The sequence below is a fragment of the Lethenteron reissneri genome, chromosome 12 (genome assembly GCF_015708825.2).
Source record: "Lethenteron reissneri isolate LAM-NWPU_2019-01 chromosome 12, ASM1570882v1, whole genome shotgun sequence".
NCBI classification, from domain to species: domain Eukaryota; kingdom Metazoa; phylum Chordata; class Hyperoartia; order Petromyzontiformes; family Petromyzontidae; genus Lethenteron; species Lethenteron reissneri.
Genome location: NC_083790.1, coordinates 590,632 through 610,479, shown reverse-complemented (window position 1 = coordinate 610,479; position 19,848 = coordinate 590,632). Strand labels below are relative to the sequence as shown.

At 56.6% G+C, this 19,848-nt stretch overlaps 1 protein-coding gene across 1 annotated transcript; it reads left to right on the top strand.

Moving 5' to 3' along the window:
• LOC133341661 (steroid 21-hydroxylase-like) lies at positions 1-19,482 on the top strand. The gene is made up of 13 exons (XM_061550253.1): positions 1-35; positions 5,640-5,793; positions 7,026-7,144; positions 9,602-9,840; positions 10,695-10,784; positions 11,554-11,708; positions 12,003-12,098; positions 12,568-12,678; positions 13,364-13,450; positions 13,872-14,183; positions 14,812-14,981; positions 15,309-15,412; positions 16,076-19,482. Exons 1-13 carry the CDS (start codon positions 1-3, stop codon positions 16,330-16,332), a joined length of 1,929 nt encoding a protein of 642 aa, XP_061406237.1. The 3' UTR covers positions 16,333-19,482.
• Positions 19,483-19,848: the final 366 nt, after the last annotated feature.

The following is a 19,848-nucleotide window of genomic DNA, read 5'->3' as shown; positions in this document are numbered from 1 at the left end:
ATGACTCGCGCAGCGGAAAGCGGCGACATGGGTTGGTAGGTCGAGGTGCTGGTGGATTACTACATCGCACGATCGACTACGGCGGGTGGGCCTCTATCCAGCAGTGGAGTGAGCATGCCTGCTGCTCCTTCTGATGATGATGGTGGTGGTTATGATGGCTGGGGTGGATATCTGAAGCCGGGAAGCGTTCGCCCCAAGTCGCTCCTCGCCCCAAGTCGCTCCTCGCTCCCAATGGCCACGCGGCTCCTTCCCGGCTTCCTCGCTGTTTGTTTTTCTTGTTGCTAAAGGCAGCGGGTGGCTAATGGGGTCAGGGCTCCACCACCAACACAACCATCACCACAACCACCACCAAAATAACCACAACCATCACCAGCAGCACCGCCATGCACCACCATCATCATCATCAAAGCAGAGCTGGAGAGCTCTGGGCGTTACGGGTGCTTTGACCAATCAGAGTTGATTGGCAATTAATTGCTCGCTAATTGCCTGGACACGGCGCTCCCTGCCGCAGCTGCATCAACACCCCGCCGCGTGCCCACGTGCGTTCCCAGGACCCCCCCCCCATCCCACTCCAGAGCCATGGGGGGTCCCACTACCCAATGCATAGGGACCCCCCTAGCGACCCCACTACTCTAGACCCCCCACGAACAGAGGGAGGGGGCTGCTGCTGCTGCTGCTGGTTGTTGTTGTTATTGTTGGTAATAACGGCGTCATTTTACCCAGGAAAACGTCGACGAGTCTCAAGACTCTTTGGGTCAGGAGGGTCCTGCCACACTGCGGGGGTGGGGGGGGGGGGTGCTTGTCCTGTGCTCTTCATGAGCCACAATACGACTTATTGCGTCATCATAACCATCTTCATCAGTAACCATGGTCAAGCCACTGCTGGATGAAGGCCTTCCTCATCCACCGCCGACACTTCTCACGACCCTGCGACGTGACAATCCTCTCAGCAGCTGCACTCGAGCAGTCTCCACCATCGCCTCCCACTCCTTGCCCGCATCTTCACTCGCACTCCTTCGGCTGCGCTGCGCAAACAAATCGGCGTGGTCCTGGACAACGCCAGCAACACAATGCATCAGACATGTGCTTCCTTCACATATTTGTCTGTCCACATAAACGAAAGGTAATTTTTTTCCACAGATCCTTTCGATAACATTAAACAAAATAATTTTATTCACGTGGTAAAAGCAGAGCTCGGAGGAGAAGGTGCAGGAGGGGCGCGGTGAGTTTGAGTGTGGGATAGAATCAGAATCTGTATTTGTACCGGAGGAATCCGATGAGCTATAAAGCTCTTTTTCACAGATGTCCAGTAGGGCCGGGTCAGCACATTACAACAACAAACAACACACACACACGATAGAGCAGAGGGAAGGTAAACACATCGCTTTATAAAGTATACAAATAAAACTAAACTATTTTTATTTTACCAGGTAAGGGCCCCCCTGAGCTATTAGCTTCGGAAGCGACATGTTATCATCGTGTGGAAATTTAAAGTAGCAAAAATAATTATCCAAACAATCAAGACGCATGTTTCTGTTGGCTCGAGCCATCACATCCCTCGATTCCTGTTACGCAACTCCTCAACTGGGGGGGGGGGGGGTGGCGAGCACACGCCCAGGGTGACATGACTTGGGCATGACGCCCCTCCTCACATTACAACATCGTCACGATACTCACCACATTCAACGTCTTCCAGGGCAGGCCACGCGTCTTCTCACTGCGGGGGGGGAGGGGGGGGGGGCCTCGGGGGGAGGGTGGGGGCTTGGGAGGCGGGGGATCGGGGGGAGGGGCCTCGGTGTGCGGCGACTCCACTGCTCGGACTCGAGCGGGTTGTGGAGTTCAGTGGTCGTGGAGTCCAGTGAGTACCTGGTGCGGTGGGAGACAAAGGCGGCCGGGGATGGTACTGGCCACCAACCCCCTCATGTGTCGAGGCGGCCTTTCTATGCGCTCGCCAACAGCACTTGCCCGAACAGGCTGTTAGGGCTACACGGGGGATCTTTATACTTGTGATGTTCTCCCCGCTGAAACCCGACCACACTGACCCGCCCCCCCGAGCCCCTCCCCCCGCATGGCGAGCCTTTGAAGAGAGAAGAGTCCTTAGCAGCGCCTGGTCAATTAGCCCTTAATGAGCTCCGCTCAGCGCCAACTGATCATCCATTACAGCCACTGCGAAATGAGCGGGGAGTGGGGCGCGGAGTGGGGGGGGCAGCAGAGAAAACGATGAGAAGGGTCAGAATAACCATGAAAAATGCGGCTTGGATTTTGAAATCCAGGCCGCATTTTTCATCGTGCAGTCCGGTTGTGACATCCAGGTCAAGTTTTGAGATTCAGGCCGCGATTTGTGAGCCAGTCCAGGTTGAGTGTTTAGTTTGTTGTTACCCTCCGCACATCCGATTCGCACTGTTGGAGAGGTTCGACATAGATAGTGGTGCAGGTGGGGTTAAGGAATCCAATCCGCAATTATAAACTCCATGCCAGGTTTTGTGATCCAGCAAGTGCAACTCGAGTCGACCGAGTTGGCTGAAGTACGAGCGGGGTTTCGCGATTCAGGACGGGTTTTGAGATCCAATCCAAATTTTAGGATCCACGCCGAGTTTTGATATCCATACCAAGTTTGTAGATCCAGTCCTGGTTCCAAGGGATCCAGTCGGGGTTTTGAAATCGAGCTGCAGCTCACGCGAGCGCGGGACGAAACCACGCCCATCTCATCTTCTTGGGCTATCAGCCAGTCGTGGAAATTCCACACTCCCATGGCGGGTGCAAGCAATTCCATAGATTGACCACTTAATATCCACACAGAGTGATTCTAATTCATCTCCCTGTGTCGACCTCGTAGGGATAATGATGATGCTAATAATTACGGATTATGATTATTCCTGTTTGGATGATGTTCATTATGATGATTCATGTTTGGAGCCAGGCCACGCTGAGGGGCATAACAGGGAAGCCCCGAGGCTGAATCAGGGCTGTCTACAGGTAGAATGGAAGCCGAGGTGCTCCGTCTCCGTCTCCGGCGTCGTGGGCCAGACAGCATGTTGGCTGCTCTGACCCGTACTTCGGTATCCCGTGTGTGAACAGTGTGTAAGATATATATACACATATCACTACTATAATCACCCAGGAATGTCTGTCCTGAACGCTCGTGACGTCACTCCACATCGACCAGCCCCCTCATTAATAATCATGAGCAGGTGACGTCACTCAATATGGAGTACTCTTCCCCCCTCACTAAATAATCATGAGCGGGTGACGTCACTCAATATGGAGTATTCTCCCCCCTCACTAAATAATCATGCGCAAGTGACGTCACTCCACATCGACCATCCCCCCCCCATTCATAATAATTAGCGGGTGACGTCACTCCACATGGGGGGGGGCGAGGCGCCTCCTCCCCCCTCCTCGGCGTCAACTTACAACCCTCACTACAGAGGCAGAACCCTCGCGTCAAGCGATCTCCGTTACGCTGTTGTTGAGACATCAAAGTAAAAAGGACGTCATGATGAACAAGGGATTATAACCTTAAAATGAAATAAGTCTGTGTCACCGCGCCCTTACAAATTGCACACGAATTGATGCAATGAATATCTCACGTCGCGGTCTGATTTTCGCTTGCAAGTTTCAGATTTACTGCAATACACCCGTCCTGGGACGGGCTAAAGGCGAGTAGTGTAGAATAAACGTTGTTGCCTCCTAAAATAATGTCTCAGAAGTGACTCACTACACATGTTTGGATGATGTTCATGATGATGATTCTGATTGGATGATGTTCATTACGATGATTCTGATTGGATGATGTTCATGATGATGATTCTGATTGGATGATGTTTATGATGATGATTCTGATTGGATGATGTTCATTACGATGATTCATGTTGCTGCCGATGATAATCCCACTGCTTACGATATATCTGCGGCTGATCATACTTCTGCTGATAATTCCACTGCTGATGATACTTCTTCTGTTGACGATGCTGCTGATGATGATACTTCTTCTGTTGACGATGCTGCTGATGCTTTGATCTTTTGACTGTTCCGACTGTCACTCGTGGGAGACGCCGAGTCAGGATGTGAGGATCGCACGCGCATCTGTGCGGAGCCATCAGACCCCCCCCCCCGCGAGGCCCTCCTCGAGCCCACCCCCCCTCGCTCCACGGGGGGGGGGGGGCGACCTCCTGCCAAACATTTTCTCTCCTTACATCATCATCAGCCCCGTCCTCTATAGCCCAGCAGCAGCAGCATCATCATCAGCGAATCTACACCACCATCATCACTGCCACTCCCAGAGACTGGCCACTGCTTACTCCCCCCCCCCCCGCCGCATTCCCACCGCTCCGCTAATTACCACAATAATCAAGCAATTTACTTTTCCAGGGAGGCTCCACTTAGCGGTGACAGCGCCGCTGCCGTCGCGTCCGCAGCAACAGATCCATTTTTGTACTGAACTTCTACGCTCCTCTCGCCGTCCCCAACTGGCACTGACCAGCGTGGTGAAGTATGGTCATATAGACCCCCACGATCCACATTGGCGCGGGGAGGCCTTCATCCAGCAGTGGATTGACAAAAGCTCTGAAGCGTAATTTTGTACGTGATGTTTGTCATTGATCCAGACGTTGTTGTTGTTGTGATGCTGCGTTGGCAATGGTGCACAATCAAACGTCAACAACAACCACTCAACGCGTTTCTCAACTACAGCGGGGGGGGGGAGCTCTACAATAAATGAAACAAACAAAATAGGCGACGTTTCGGACAACGGCCCTTCTTCATAAACAGCAGAGAGATGGGCATTTTCCAAAAGGTCGGGCAAAAACATGTGGCCTGCATTGACCAGCGTGGTGAAGTATGCTCAAACAACACCGATGAGCAACACGGGCCGTGGAGATGTCTTGACTCATCCAGCAGTGGATTGGCACTGGGTTGAATACGGGTTGTACCGCTACGCGTTGTTGTTGTTGTTGTCCGGCGTTTCTCTAAACATCGGCCACCGTTGTCCTCTCTCTCTGCCGTCCCCACTCCCCCCTAACCCCCCCTCACCCACGCCCTCGCCCTGCCCCCGGCAGTGCGCGATGATTCGTGTCACGTGGATCGCGACTGGTCGAGGGAATCTCTCATCACGATCAGCAGCACCATCAGCACCATCAAGTTCAGCAGCAGCAGCAACATGTGACCGGCAGGCTGGTGGTGCAATAAAAACAACAGTGCCTCGCAGCAAGCAGAGAGGCTGAGTCGGGCGCCTCTCTGTGTGCAGTCTGCACGTTCTCTCTCTCCCCTTGGTCTGCCTGCGCTTCCTCCAGGACCTCTGGTTTCCAGCCAGAGCGAGAACACCCCTGCATGCGATGTCACCGGTGTTGGACAAAAACAAAACCTCCACAAATGTGACAAAAATCACTCAGTCGGGATCACACAGCAGCAGTAGCAGCAGCAGCAGCGATATCGCCCCCCTCCTGCGATAACTTGGCAGGAGCCTCGTGAGAAAGTCACGAGACTCAGTGAGGCTCTCCTCGCTAAACAAGTGGAATCGTCGTCGTCGTCATCATCACGGCCACTCACCGGACCTGCACGTCCATGACCCATTGGGCTGGCGCTGTGACCTCTTGATTGGGGGTCGTGACCCCATTGATCGGTCGTTGCCACATCTACAGGACACCTTCATCGTCCCACGGCAGGGACGAGCTGCCGCTGGGGGGGGGGGGTCCCACGGGGCTCCACCGAAGCCCTGCGCCCGAGAGAGGCGTCGTGGCGTCTCCATCATTCTCTCGCCTCACGGCAGCCCCGGCTCAGCCTTCGTCTCCACAGGTGACTCCGAGTCGCCTGAAATAAACCCCCAGAGCCCCAGGATCTCCACGGACCCCCAACAAGGTCCCCAAGACCCCAGTCCCCACCTCCTGACCCCTACCCCGGGATCCAAACCCCCCGCATTCCAGTCCCTGGACCCCGGTCACCGGTCCCTCAATCGATACCCCAGATCCCTGCACCCCCGAACCCCCACCCAGCGGAACCCCCTTAATGGGGGCTCATCCCCTCTCCCTTCCGCTCCCCCGCCCCCCATCTCCCGATTCTTCTCCCTGTGGCTGAGAATGGCGGCGAGCGGGGTTCTCACTGTCGGGTGCCAGGCGCCTCCCCCCCCCCCTCTCGCTACTCTCTCACGACCCCCCCCCCCCCACGTCCTCCTCACATGCACCCACCCCCCACGTCCTCTCTCCCCTTCTTGGTCGTCTCTGCCCCCCTCCCTCCCCCCGTTTCCACTCCCTACCACTTTCCCTCTCAACTTCACCCATCTTTCTCTCTCCCTGCACCTACCCCCCTTTCTTCTCTCCCACCCTTCTCTCACCTGCCCTCCCCCACGCGTTTTTGTCTTCCCTCTCGTCCCATCCCTCTCCCCCCTCTCTAAGCCCCCCCCCCACCCACCTCTCATCCCCGGGACCCCTCGTGCACGTGAACTCCCCCCGTGCCCCTCCCTCCCCCATCGCTGACCCCCTCACTCCCACCCCTCCCGCCCCCCCTCCCTCACCATCTCCGTCTCGCTGAGCGCAAATCAGCAAAGCGCGGGGGGACGCCCCCGGCGTGAGGGGGCGAGTGAGCAAGCACCTGGGTGACGTCACCCCCCCCCCCCCCCCAGAGTTGCTCAAGACGCGCGTGACCTCTACCCCCCCCCCCCTTCTTATCAGCTCCACCCCGACAAACCGCGCCGCTCTGTGCCCCCCCCCCTATCCCTCACCGCTCGCTCTCGGGGGGGGGGGGTCTCAACCCCCACCCCCTTTCACCATCAACTCCCCTCCCTCCCCCTCATCCCCCCACCCCCGCCCTCCATTTCATCATCCCCCAAACCCCCACCACTCGCCACCCACGCGCCCCACCCTCCCTTATCGGGCTCTCCAGCCCCGCCCTCCCCGCCCCTTTGCCATCGTAACCCCTGAGACCCTGGCGGGGACTTCACCCCCCCGCTTCCCATTCGCCACCCCCTCCCCTCATCCCTCCCTCCCACCTCGGGGTCCCCGCCTGTTCCCGTCACGACTTCCCGACACCAGGATGCGACCCAAACAAACAAGCGCGCACAGCGGCCAGACGCGACGCGCCGCAGGGGTCTCCGACACCAGACCCACGGCGACACCGCGACTCAGGGACCCAGGGACCCACGCGCAGAAAGGTGAGGTCCCAAACACACACACAAGACAAAGATGCACCGTGTAGCCTAACTGACTGTTGGGGCAAGTGCTGTTCACACACACACGCGCCTACACTCACCTACACTCACCTACACCCATCTACACTCACCTACACCCATCTACACTCACCTACACCCACCTACACTCACCTACACCCATCTACACTCACCTTCACTCACTTGGAGCTGTCAGAGTGTAATGGCGAGCGCGCTGGACCTGCGATCTCAGACGTCGCTGTGTCAATTTGATCTTCTGGCGAGGCCATTAGAACAATGGGGCCAGTGTTCACTACATCCCGAACGGCGCGCACACGACGGGGTGGGTGGCCAGCATCACGCCCGGCCGCCTTTGTCTCCCCAGTGCCAATGTTTTTCACACCGTACCAGGTACTAATTTAATGCTGAGTCGACCTAGGGGATGGCGAGGACCGATTTAAATAATGTCACTGGTGTTGGGAGTGAGTACGAATCGAACACGGGTCACCGGGTTGGCAGCGCAGCGCGCTGTCCACGACATTACCGCTCCCCACACGCGCGCGCGCACTCACGAACCTCCACACGCGGTCAATGTCATTCTCACGACCACTGCGCGCCCCGCCTCTGCTTTCAACGCACGACGCCCCAACGCGGCCTGCGACCGGCCAGCGCGAGCGACCCGCCCGCTTTCATCTCGGCCGCAGCGTCGCACTCAGCGGCAGGCGAATTACTCGGTTCACCGATGTCGCTGCTGCTGCTGCTCGCGTGAGAGTTGAGCCGCGCGAGACACGGAGCAGCGGCAGCAGCAGCGGGAGGAGGTGGAGGAGGAGGTGGAAGAAGTGGAGGAGGAGGTGGAGGTGAAGGAGGAGGTGGTGGAGGAGGTGGTGGAGGAGGTGGAGGAGGAGGAAGAGGTGGAGGAGGAAGAGGTGGAGGAGGAGGTGGAGGAGGCGCACCGAGCCTGGGGCAGTCGCTCCGCTGCATCGCGGCTCCTGCTGCTGTCGCCCTCTGTTCGAGGACGGCTACAATTGGGAGATGTTCCTTGGGAACATCTCCCAAAACGCACCCCACCCCCCAAGTTCGGCTTCAGAACGAAATGCGAGGGGCAATAGCGAGGGAGAGAGAGATTGTGTCGGATAAGAAGATCACCGCCCATCGCTCTGCAGCTCCCCGCGTGTGGATGCGCGCGTGGTGTAACAAGTCCGGAGAGTTGCACAAACGTCGTGCCTGCACCCCCTCCCCACCCCTAGTAGGGGGGCAGGGCGCATGACTCTGCACGTCAGCGTTACTGGCACTGGGGGGGGGGCATGACGCGAGGGCATTGACTGAGAGAACACGGCGCTAAGTGGAGAGTTCTACAGGGGCGCTCTCTCTCTCTCTCCCGTCTCTCATCTCTGTAACTGCGTCTCCCTACTCCCCCACCCCCCTTGTGCATCTCTCTGTTCCCGCCTGTGTGCGTGCCTGCGTGTCTGTCAGTCTCCCTTTGTCGGTGTCTGTGTGTCTATGTCTGGCTGTCTCTGTCTCGTAGGGTGCTTGTGTATCTCTGTCCCTCTGTTCTCTCGTGTTACGCAAACACACGCACACAACAAAGATAACACAACAACAACCGCCATTCGCCACTAAGTGGCGGTGACGTCACCACAACGCTTGTGCCAGGCTATGTGCACCTTGAGGCCACGTGAAGTGTCGAACGCCCGCTGGCAGGAGGTTAAGGGGCAGACCCAGGTGCCACGGGTCGACTGACTGAGATGACCGAGATGACTGGCTGATGCACCACCTGTGCCCCCTACTGTGCCAACTTGCTGTGCTTTAGCCACCCGGTGCTCCGCTCGTTGTTGTGAGCGTCGCTCCTCCGCCCTCCGTTGTTGCTGGAGGGCGAATGCCTCCAACTGCCCAGTAGCGTCCGTCACGAGCCTCCTCCACAGAGGCCGATCTTGACACCGCTGGTACCAGTCATCGGCAAGTCTACTCAGCACCACGTCCTCCTGTACCACATCACTCCATCTCTTCTCTAGCCCGTGCTGCGCCCGTTTAAGCCCCGTCAATCCAGCCGATCAAAAGCTGTTGAGGCATGCGGTGGCTGGGCATGCGGGCTATATGACTCACACATACTCACACGCACACTCACACACTCGCACACACACACACACACTCTCACACAAACTCACACACTCTCACACAAACTCACACACCCCCCCCCCCCCCGTGACTTGCGATCCGCTCATTCATAAACAACGTCCGCAAATGACCCCACGCCTGACCCTCCGCCTCACTCCGCCTGGGTCACGCTGACCCAGGCGGAGTGCCCGCGGGCTCTGCGTGACCACGGTGATACGGGCGCGGTGCCCGGAGAGGGATCAGGCGGCACAACCACCATCACCACCACTACCAAATAACCTCCGAATGTCATCAGCAGAATCGCCAACTCCTGCACCCCCTCCTCCTCCCCCTGGTCGCCATCGTCAGCATGGAGCTCACGTGGAGCGCCTTGATCCTGCTGCTCCTCCTGCTGCTCGTGCTGCTGCTGCTGCTCAACTCGGGGGGACGCGGGGCCTCGGGGCGCCGCTCCCTGGGGGTGCCCGGACCCCGGGGGGTCCCCCTGCTGGGAAACGTCGCCGAGCTGTTCCGCACGGACCGCCACCGGCACCTGGCGCAGCTCGCGCGCCGCCACGGCCCCGTGTACAGCCTGCGCCTCGGGGCCCACGGTGACGCTGCCCGCGGCTGCTCGTCGTGGGGGCTGGGAGTGGTAGTTGGCGATGCTGGTGGTGGTGGTGACGGTGGTGATGTCAGTCGACCCGTGGCACCTGCTGGGTCTGCTCCGTGACCTCCTGCCAGCGGGCATTAGACATCACGTGGCATCAACGTGCACCTAGCCTGGCACAAGCGCCGTGGTGACGTCACCGCCACTTAGTTGTTATTGTTGATGATGTGGGCAACGGTAGCGCAGCGGTTTAGGGCGCCCCGCTACGAACCCGGCGATCCGAGTTCGATTTCCGCACAGGGCCACCGACAGCATTGACTATCGTCTGAAGTGGTTCTGGTCCTCCCCTAGGTCGAATCAGCCTCAAATGAGCGCCTAGTGCGGTGTGTAAACATCGCCACTGGGGAGACACAGGCGGTCGGGCGTGATGCTGGCCACCCACCTCCTCGTGAGCCGTGCCGGCCTTCGGAGGTGCTCGCAGACAGACCTCGCCAACAGGCCCGACGGGAGATCTTGGTCTGTGGTGCAGGGAAGCGGCAGCGCAGTGGTTAGCGCGCTGCGCTACGAACCCGGCAATCCGAGTTCAATTCCCGCTCACGGCCACCAACACCAGAGACCGCTATCTGAATCGATCCTGGGCCTCCCCTAGGTCGATTCAGCCTTAAATCAGTACAGTACCTGGTGCGGTGTGTAATAATCGCCACTGGGGAGACAAAGGCGGCCGGGCGTGGTGCTGGCCATCCACCCCGTCGTGTTCCGTGCCGGCCATCAAAGGCGGTACTCCCGAACAGCATTTGTCCCAAAAGTGTGTGTGTGTGGAGGCTATACGGGAGATCTTTGTCTGTGTGGCGCGAGTAGAGATGGTGGTGCTCAACTCGGCCGAGGTGCTGCGTGAGGCTCTCATCAAGAAGAGCGCCGACTTCGCGGGCCGTCCCCAGACGTACACGGGTACTCGATACAGCCCGGGGCGGGGCTCCGGAAAATATCTCCCCCGCGCCTCACATCGACACCCGGAACCCGCCTCAACTCCGCTGACCCCCCACCCCCAGCCCGCACGCGCCCCTTGATTGCGCAACATCCCTCTCGGACCCTGCTCTACGAGTTCTCTCGCATGTCCGTGTCTTTATTGTGCCGTTGCTGTGCTCACGCATCGCCACGGACCTCCCGTGTAAACACAACGTGGCTAGTGCAAGCGGCATGACCGTCGTCGTCGTCGTCTTCCGCCTAACAAATAAAATCAACTCGACACTCACACTCATGCGTGTGTCATCTCGTACGGATGGTTTAGCGACCAACACGAGATGATTCACAATTGGTTTCTGTTTGGGTCAAACATGTGCGGGTGCGATGGCAACCATTCGTGCCGTGCGCCCTCCACCACCCGACGCAGCCGAACGAATCGAGCTGTCACGTGGGCAAATGCGCCCGATTCATGGTTTTTATTTATTTTCAGCAAAACCGGTTACGTTTAAAAAGAATCGAGCAGGATTTTATGATTATAACCGTGCACGTAATGGTCAGAAATGACCATGCACGCTTCTGTAGCGATAAACACAAACACTGCATAAATGTTCGTGATTCATTGCTGGCAAACATCTCACAACAAACCCCCAGCGTGTCAGTAGCAGGGCCCACGACTCCATCACACAGAGCTCCACTCAAACCGACACCGTCTCTCCTATCCGAGGTCTTCTTTCTACCCCCACCCCACCCCCAGGCTGCGCCATCTCGTTCGGGGGCCGCGACCTCTCCCTGGGCGACTTCACGCCCGCGTGGCGCCTGCAGAGCCGCATGGCGCGCGCGGGGCTCCGGGGTCGCAGCGCGGACACCACCCACGCGGTCATCGCGAGCGAGGGGGCCTGCCTGTGTCACGTGAGCGGGGAGGGGGGTGGGGGGCTGATGGCGCTGGGAGAATGGGGGGGGGGCAGCGATTGCTCGAACTCTAGCCCCCCGCTGACCCCTCCCCCCCTCCGTCCACCTGCCCACATTTACCCATTTCCCACGTCGTGCCTGAGTTTGTGACACGCTACGCGTGCCAGATGATTGGTAAACACGTTGTACTTGCATTACATCGCTAATTATAACGCGTGTGCGTGTGTCACACGTGACGTCGCGCAGCGATGATTATCTCAACTTAATTAGACCCCCCCCCGCCCCCCCCGTCAGGTACTCCGAGGTCACGGGGGCCGCCCCGTGGACCCCATGCCAATCCTGTCGACGCACACGAGCAACATCGTGTGCACACTCAGCTTCGGCGTCAGGGTACGGCCCCCCACCCCACGCGCGCCCCCCTCTTTCGCTCCCCGCCACCCACTGCTCCGTACCCCTGATTAGATGGCTTCATGTGACACCGGTAAATGCGGATATACCAAACATATAACATATTAAACATAGCAACAAATATCATGCAAAAGCCTCTCATCTCACTCTTCCCCCCTCCACGCACTCTCCTACCTCTTCCCTCTCATCTCACTCCACTCCTCTCCACGCTCTCTCCGCTCTCGAGTTCGCCATCGCTCAGTGGCAGGTCGCTCCTTCTCCTCGGTCTGGAACTTCCTTCCCCCAGTGGCCCGTGCTGTCGACTGCTCAAGTCCAAGCTCACGACCCACCCTCCATCCTCTTCCTTGCCTCTGTGACCGACTGCCTATGACAGACGGCACGTGAGTGCGTTCTTGAATCCGTCTGTGCGGAGTTGTGTACGTGTGGTGGTGGGGCGTTCTCGGCGTGTCAGTACGCAGAGCAGGACCCCGAGTTCCGCAGACTCCGCGAGAGTCTGGACGAGTTGGTGCACCTCTGGGGCTCCTCCACCATCATGGCGCGCGACCACCTACCCTGGCTCCGGGTGCGAACCGGAACGACGGACAACGCGGGACTCGAGCCACACACCAGTACTCACGTGGCACGAGAAGCAGGACTGACGTAGAACAGGGACCCAGGACTAACGAAGGACGAGGAACTACAGCACGACTAACCTGGACCACAACCACGACTTGTATACAGACTCAGAACCAGGACTAACATGGGACTACAAACAAAACCAAGACTAACACTGGACCAGACCCATGACTAACATGCATCATCACCACGTGCGATGTTGGACTATGCGTGCTGAGCTTCTTTCGCATCGTACGTAGTCAACCGTGCGAATCGGGACCAGCACGAACTCGACCCGGCGCCATGACTCAAGTCAGAACCAGATCCAGGGGGAACTCAGACAGAGAATCAGAACCATTACTCACCCAGACACAAAAACAACAACACTCAACACATGCATCAATAACGCTTCGTGGTCTTAAAAGGAAAACTATATAGATATGTAATAGGCGACGTTTCGGGCGATGGCCCTTCTTCGACAGCAGAGATATGGAGTGGATAATAGGAGTCGGAGGCTGCGATTTGCACCGTGGGAGCTGACGAGAAGACATCGTGACCATCACACGAACCGCATAGACCTGCAGAGACACTCACCACGATGGGTCCAGCCACTCACCCTACTCACCGCCCTCCCCCACCCCGCGCTCGTGTAGAGGTTCCCCAGCGCCACGTGGACTCGCTTCCTCGAGGCCGTAGAGAGACGCGATCACGTGGTTGCCGGGCACCTCGAGGCGCACAAGGTTTGAAAGCAACTTCGCTCACCAATCCACTCACGCCACTATACTCACCAATGCACCATCACCTCACCATCACACTCACGCCATCATACCCACCAATGCACCATCACCTCACCATCTCACTCACGCCATCATACTCACCAATGCACCATCACCTCACCATCACACTCACGCCATCATACTCACCAATGCACCATCACCTCACCATCACACTCACGCCATCACACTCACCAATGCACCATCACCTCACCATCTTACTCACGCCATCATACTCCCCAATGCACCATCACTCACGTCATCACGCTCATCAATACACCATCATACTCACCATCATATTCACTCACGCCATCCCCCTTACATACATGCCATCACATCCCCCCACCCCCACCGCCGTCCTCACTCTGCCCCCCCCCCCCCCCCACAGAAGGGAGGCGCGCGCGCCGGGACTGAGGACATCACCACCTCCATGCTGCGGTTCCTGAAGCAAGAAGGCCAAGGGGAGGGGGCGGGGGAGACGGGGGGCGGGGGGGAGAGGGGGGAAGAGGAGGACGAGGAGGGGGAGGTGGAGCGGAAGGAGGAGGCGGGGGACGACGAGGAGGAGACGGAGCAGGTGGAGCAGGGCTCGCTCACAGAGCAGCACCTGCACATGGTGCTGGTGGACTTGCTGGTCGGAGGCTCTGAGACGACGGCCATCACGCTGGTGTGGGCGATCGCGTTCCTCATGCACGACCCCCAGGTGGCGGTGATGACCAGCAGCAACAGTCGCGGTTGCATCATGATGACCATTTGCACCGAGCTGGAACCGCATCAGCATCGTGATCAATCTCTGAATCATCATCAATGACTTGATGATCATCATCGTAACAGATGGCATTATCAGCAGCAGCAGTAGTGCTGGTAGCAGCAACAGCATTAGCATCAGTAGCGGCAGTGTCGGCGACACTACCATCATCATCATCGCCACCATCAGCATCCTCATTATCAACCACGCCATCGCGACAATCTTCGTCGCCGTCACCACTTGTCACCAAAGACAAAGATCCCCCGTGTGACCTGAAACAGACTGTCGGGGCAAGTGCTGTTAGCTAGCTGCACCTATGAAGGCCGGCACGGCACACGAGGCCGTGGGTGGCCAACACCACGGCCGGCCGCCTTTGTCTCCCAGGTGCTGATGTTTAATTAACGCCTCAGGCACCCATTTGAGGCTGAGTCGACTTACGGGAGGCCCAAGACAGGTTCAGATAATCGTCACTGGTGTTGGCTGTGAGCCGAGGGAATCTAAATCGAATCGCCGGGTCCGAAGTGCAATGCGCTAACCACCGCGCCACCGCTCCCCCCCCCCCCCCCCCCACCGCGCCCCGCAGCTGCAGGAGCGCCTGCACGCCGAGCTGCTGGGGGCCGTGGGCCGGGCGCGCGCCCCGCTCTACGCTGACCGCTTCGCCACGCCGCTGCTGCGCGCGACCATCACCGAGGTTCTGCGCACACGGCCCGTGGCGCCACTCGGCATCCCGCACCTCACCACGCGTGACACCAGGTGACTCACCACGCACCTCACCACGCCCCTCACCACGCACCTCACCACGCCCCTCACACCACGCGTGACACCACGTCACCTCACCACGCACCTCACCACGCACCACACCACGCGTGACACCACGTGACTCACCACGCGCCACACCACGCGCGACTGCAGGTATCACCCCGCACCACGTGACACACGAGTTCTAATAGGCACTCGCGAACATCACTGCCGTGCTGTGTTGCAAAACAACACTCAGGGATCGATGGGGGGTCAGGGGAAGGCGGTGGGGCTCACGACAGTGACCTTGATCTGGACCTCTTGACTTTGACCTCCGTGCAGTGTCGGGGGGTACCAGCTGCCGCGGGGCACCACGGTCATCCCCAACCTGTGGGCCGCGCAGCACGACCCGGACAAATGGAGCCACCCGGAGCGCTTCCAGCCAGGTGAGGCGAGGCCACGCCCAGCCCCCACGTGACCACGCCTTCTCCAAACCAGGTCACGCCCACCCACTTCGCCCCCTCCCCTCACATCCCAACCTCCCCACCCACCCAGACCTGCCGACGAGAATTCCTACCCCCCGCGACGTTTAGATGTCACTTCACCTGGAGGCGACGATGTTCCACTCGTCTCACCTGGAGACGCAGCCAATCTCAGCAGATTTTCCAAACACCAGGCCCTGGCATGGGTGGTGTGGGGGGAGTAGATTGGTGGAGTGGTTAGACGAGTGGTTGGCTGAGTCGTTCAGTGATTGAGTGGTTGGTTGATTAGTCGACTCTGCAGGTGGGTTTCTCTCCGTCCATTCTCCCCTCTCTCCCCATCCACCCATCCTCACCCTCTACCCTCCTACTCCACTCCTCTCTGTTCTCCTCCCGCATTCTCCCCCCTTACGTCCCTCCTCCCAGGAACGCTCCCTTCTCTTCCTCCTCTCTTCTTCCTCAACGTATCTCCTACCCCGCATCCCCACTCCTCTCTCCCCCTGCCATCTTCGCCCCCCCCATCTACCCATCCATTCTCCCACCCTCCATTCTCCGACCTTATCTCCCCGCCTCTCCTTTTGCCACCTTCTACTCCACCTCCCCACTCTGCCCACCCACCTCTCCCAACAGAGCGTCACCTCCACGGTGACCCGTCCGCCGAGCGCCGCCCCGTGGGGAGCCTCCTTCCGTTTGGCGCGGGCTCCCGGGCCTGCCTGGGGGCCTCCCTGGCGCGAGCCGAACTCTACATCCTGCTCGCGCTGCTCATCCGCGACTTCCGGTTCGAGGCCGAGGGGGGCCCGGGGGGGGGCCTGCCGGACCTGGACGGGGAGCTCACCGTCATCCTCAAACCCAAGCCCTTCCACATGCGCTTCATCGAGAGGCCGTGAAGGCGCCGGGAAGAAGGGGTTAGGGGTGGTGGATCCCGCGGAGATGGCAGGGGACGTGCTCGTTTCGTTGAAAGTCAAGGTTAGGATTTTTAGTAATCTCCTGTTCAACCCATGGCACCTAGGTCTGTCCCATGACCTCTTGTACGTGAGCCTTCGACACTTCACGTGGCCTCAAAGTGCACCTCGCCTCGCACAGGCACCGTGGTGAGATCACCATCACTTAGTGGCGAATGGCGGGTACTGGAATTGGTTAGGATCGCAACACATTTCGCAGTCAGCACCAGCTCTATTCTCACAGTATCCTGCAATAAAGTCCACCTCAACGTGTCTGACATCACACGCTCAGCTCAACCATCACAATGCACCGCTGCAATCCAGCACCGACCTACAAATGGGACATTCGTCTGCCAGTAGATTTGCGATGTGACGATTTGGTTTCTTTCCCAATTAAGCAATTTGTGGGCCACGTTTCAAATTTCGAATGAGAAGTGTCTGTAATAGAGATTATTGGTGGAAGGAGGCAGTACATAAAGTAGGTTGATAACAATCTTGATTTGAAGCTTTCGTGACTGCAGGAATCCATACTCTTTGGTTCTATTAAAACAATAAGATAATATAAATAATATACCTACGTGACTTTACAGAAAGAACCAAAGAGTATAGGTTGATAACAGCCTACTTGTGAAGCTATAGGGTTGTGTGTTGTCCCAGTATGTGCTGAGATTTCCCCTGGCAATGACGCTGCGATCATAAGAGGATCCTTGCCGATAAACCTCTGGCGCTTCAGCAGCGTCGATCCAAGCGAGCCCGACTGCTGCTGAGACACTGAATTTGGAACCCGGTGCAGAGTTTTGCTCGTTTTGAACCAATGCTGCTGCAATCGTGCACTCCCGGGAGGCCGTAGAGAGCTGATGGGACGTGTAAAACATAAGTTGAGCTTGTGAAGGGACAGATATGGGACAGAGGGGGTTGTCTGCTAATTTAAGAGGCATTACTCAAACACATTATGCAAACACATTATGCAAGAACCTATTGAAAGTGAGCGTTATGATGATAATAGGTGACGATGATAACGCAGATGATTGAGACGAGTGTTTTTAATACACTGCAGAGTACAGACTCAACGGCTCGAAACGCCAAGTGGCCAGCAAAAAACAGCACTAGTGAAGGTATAATAGTTAAGTGTTAATTGGAGACAGATGATTGATAGCAATTACAGTAATGATGAGACAGGTGATTGCGACGATGATTACGATGAATGATGATGAGACAGATGCCGATGAAGACGATGGTGACGAAGTTTTACATAGCTTAGAAGCGGTAACAAAAACCGAGTGATTCAGATGGCAAGGGCAGTGCAACGGACGAGAAATGAGTGACCGTAACAGAGGGCACATGGGGGACACAAGGGCAGGAGAGGGACGGAGTGGAGGGGCGAGGGGAGGGAAGAGGAAGGGAATGGGCGATGTAGAAGAGCTGAGGCTTTTAGAGAGGAACTGAAGGAGGTTAAAGAGGGGACCTGGTCAATGTACAGGGTCAGTTGATTCCAGGGGAGGGTTGCAAGGAGGGAGAAATATTGGAAACGAGATGGGGCATAGAGGGAAGCAGGGACAGAGCGAGAGATTATCGTATTTACGAGGGATGTCTCGGCCAATGGATTTGTTCATAGCACAGAGGAAGAGTGGCCATTGCTGGGAGTGTTGCCTGTTACATATATATTTAATATGAGGGGCACTTATCGATGAATTTGTTTTTATTATTTGCGCTTATATACCGCTGCCACCGCAGTATAATTTTCAAAAATCATTAAAGTGTAGATAAAATTAGGCAGATGGCGATGATGACAGCTGATGTAGCAAACGTGTCACGTGATTTCCCACAATGCACTGTATAGCGATGAGCTTGTTATGGAATTGACTAACACTCGAGTCTGTTAATCACATTTTATTAAGCATTCATCTTTTAAGTGTTTCACCACACGTTTTAAACGTTAAATAAATATTTCTCGAGACTTATACATTTGTAAAGTCACCACGGTTTCAAGAGACCCCGGTAATTTCATGACTAATTATGTTGTCACTGTTTGTATCCATACAAAACTCGCTTCTCCTGTTCTTAAGGTTGCGGAGTAAAAAGTTAACGACTTAAGAAACAAAACCGGACCCTCTCCCAGCTCACCTTGATCTACCAACCCTTGATTCACCCACTCTCTTCCTATCCCCCATTGATCCACCAACCATTCCCATCCCACCATTAATGACTACCCCCACGCCTCCCATCCTTCGCCGATATCCCAACCCCTCTTGACCTTACCTGATCCTCTATTGCTTCCTCTCCATCTCGTCATTCAGACACACCTCCCATCCCAACCTGGCCCACCAACCACTCTCATCTTTCCTTGATAAATTCATCCCTCTCCCATCCCACTATCAACCACCAACCCTTACCAACCCTCTTTGATCCACCAACCCCTTCCATGCCACCATCATCCCACAACATTCCCCATCCTTCTCTGATCTAACAACTCCTTCCATCTCACGGTGATCCACTCAACCTTCTCTCATCCCATACTCATCCACCAACCTCCTCCTCTTCCTGTCCACTACTCCTTCCGATCCCATATAATCCCAATCAACACACTCCTCCAGTTATATTTTGATCCACCAACTCGGCTACCCTACACTGATTCACTCATCTAATAAAATTTTGATTCATGCTCCTCCCATGTCTAATCCACCAACCCCTCCCATACCACTTTCATCCACACCAACCTTTACCATGTGTCTTTGATACACAAATCTCTCCCGTCATTCTCTGGTCCCATAACTCTGTCTGTCTCACCCTGATCCACTCACCATCCTCCGCTCCCATACTAATCCATCAACCATTCTATCACTCCCTGATCCACCCACCCCTCCCCATGCCGGGCGCGAAATCGTAACCCGTGCGTCACGAGCCGGCTGATATAAATGTACAAAGAGCAGCAGTGCGTGCGAAGTAAGGGACTTGGCAACACTCGAACCTGGCACGACACGCGGGGGCTCACAGACCAAACGAGGAAAAACAATTACAACACAACCCACCCTTCCCCCATACACCACACACCTAAACCTCCCACCCCATAAATTAATAAAATATACATTCCACGTTTATCTCCTTATTTTCCCATTTAATATGTTTTTTGTATTCAGATGTTTAGTTTAAATGTTTCGCAAATTTGTTTCATACGAAATGGAACAAAAGTTGAAAAGTGCGCAAAGCAGCATGGACAGACGCATGCTTGGATTTGCACTGAGAATCAGGAAGAGGAGCACGTGGATTAGAGAACACACGCGGGCTAGAGATACCATCATCGTCATCACATTCAGCAATGGATATACCATGATGATGATAAGTTAGAGACATCACAATGACTGGCAGGAGAAGTGAGTTGGCTTTGGCAGAACGCATCATGGCGAGGAGGGTTGGTGGCCGTGGTCGAGACTCACAGCGGAGTGGCAACCAAAGAGCGCGGCC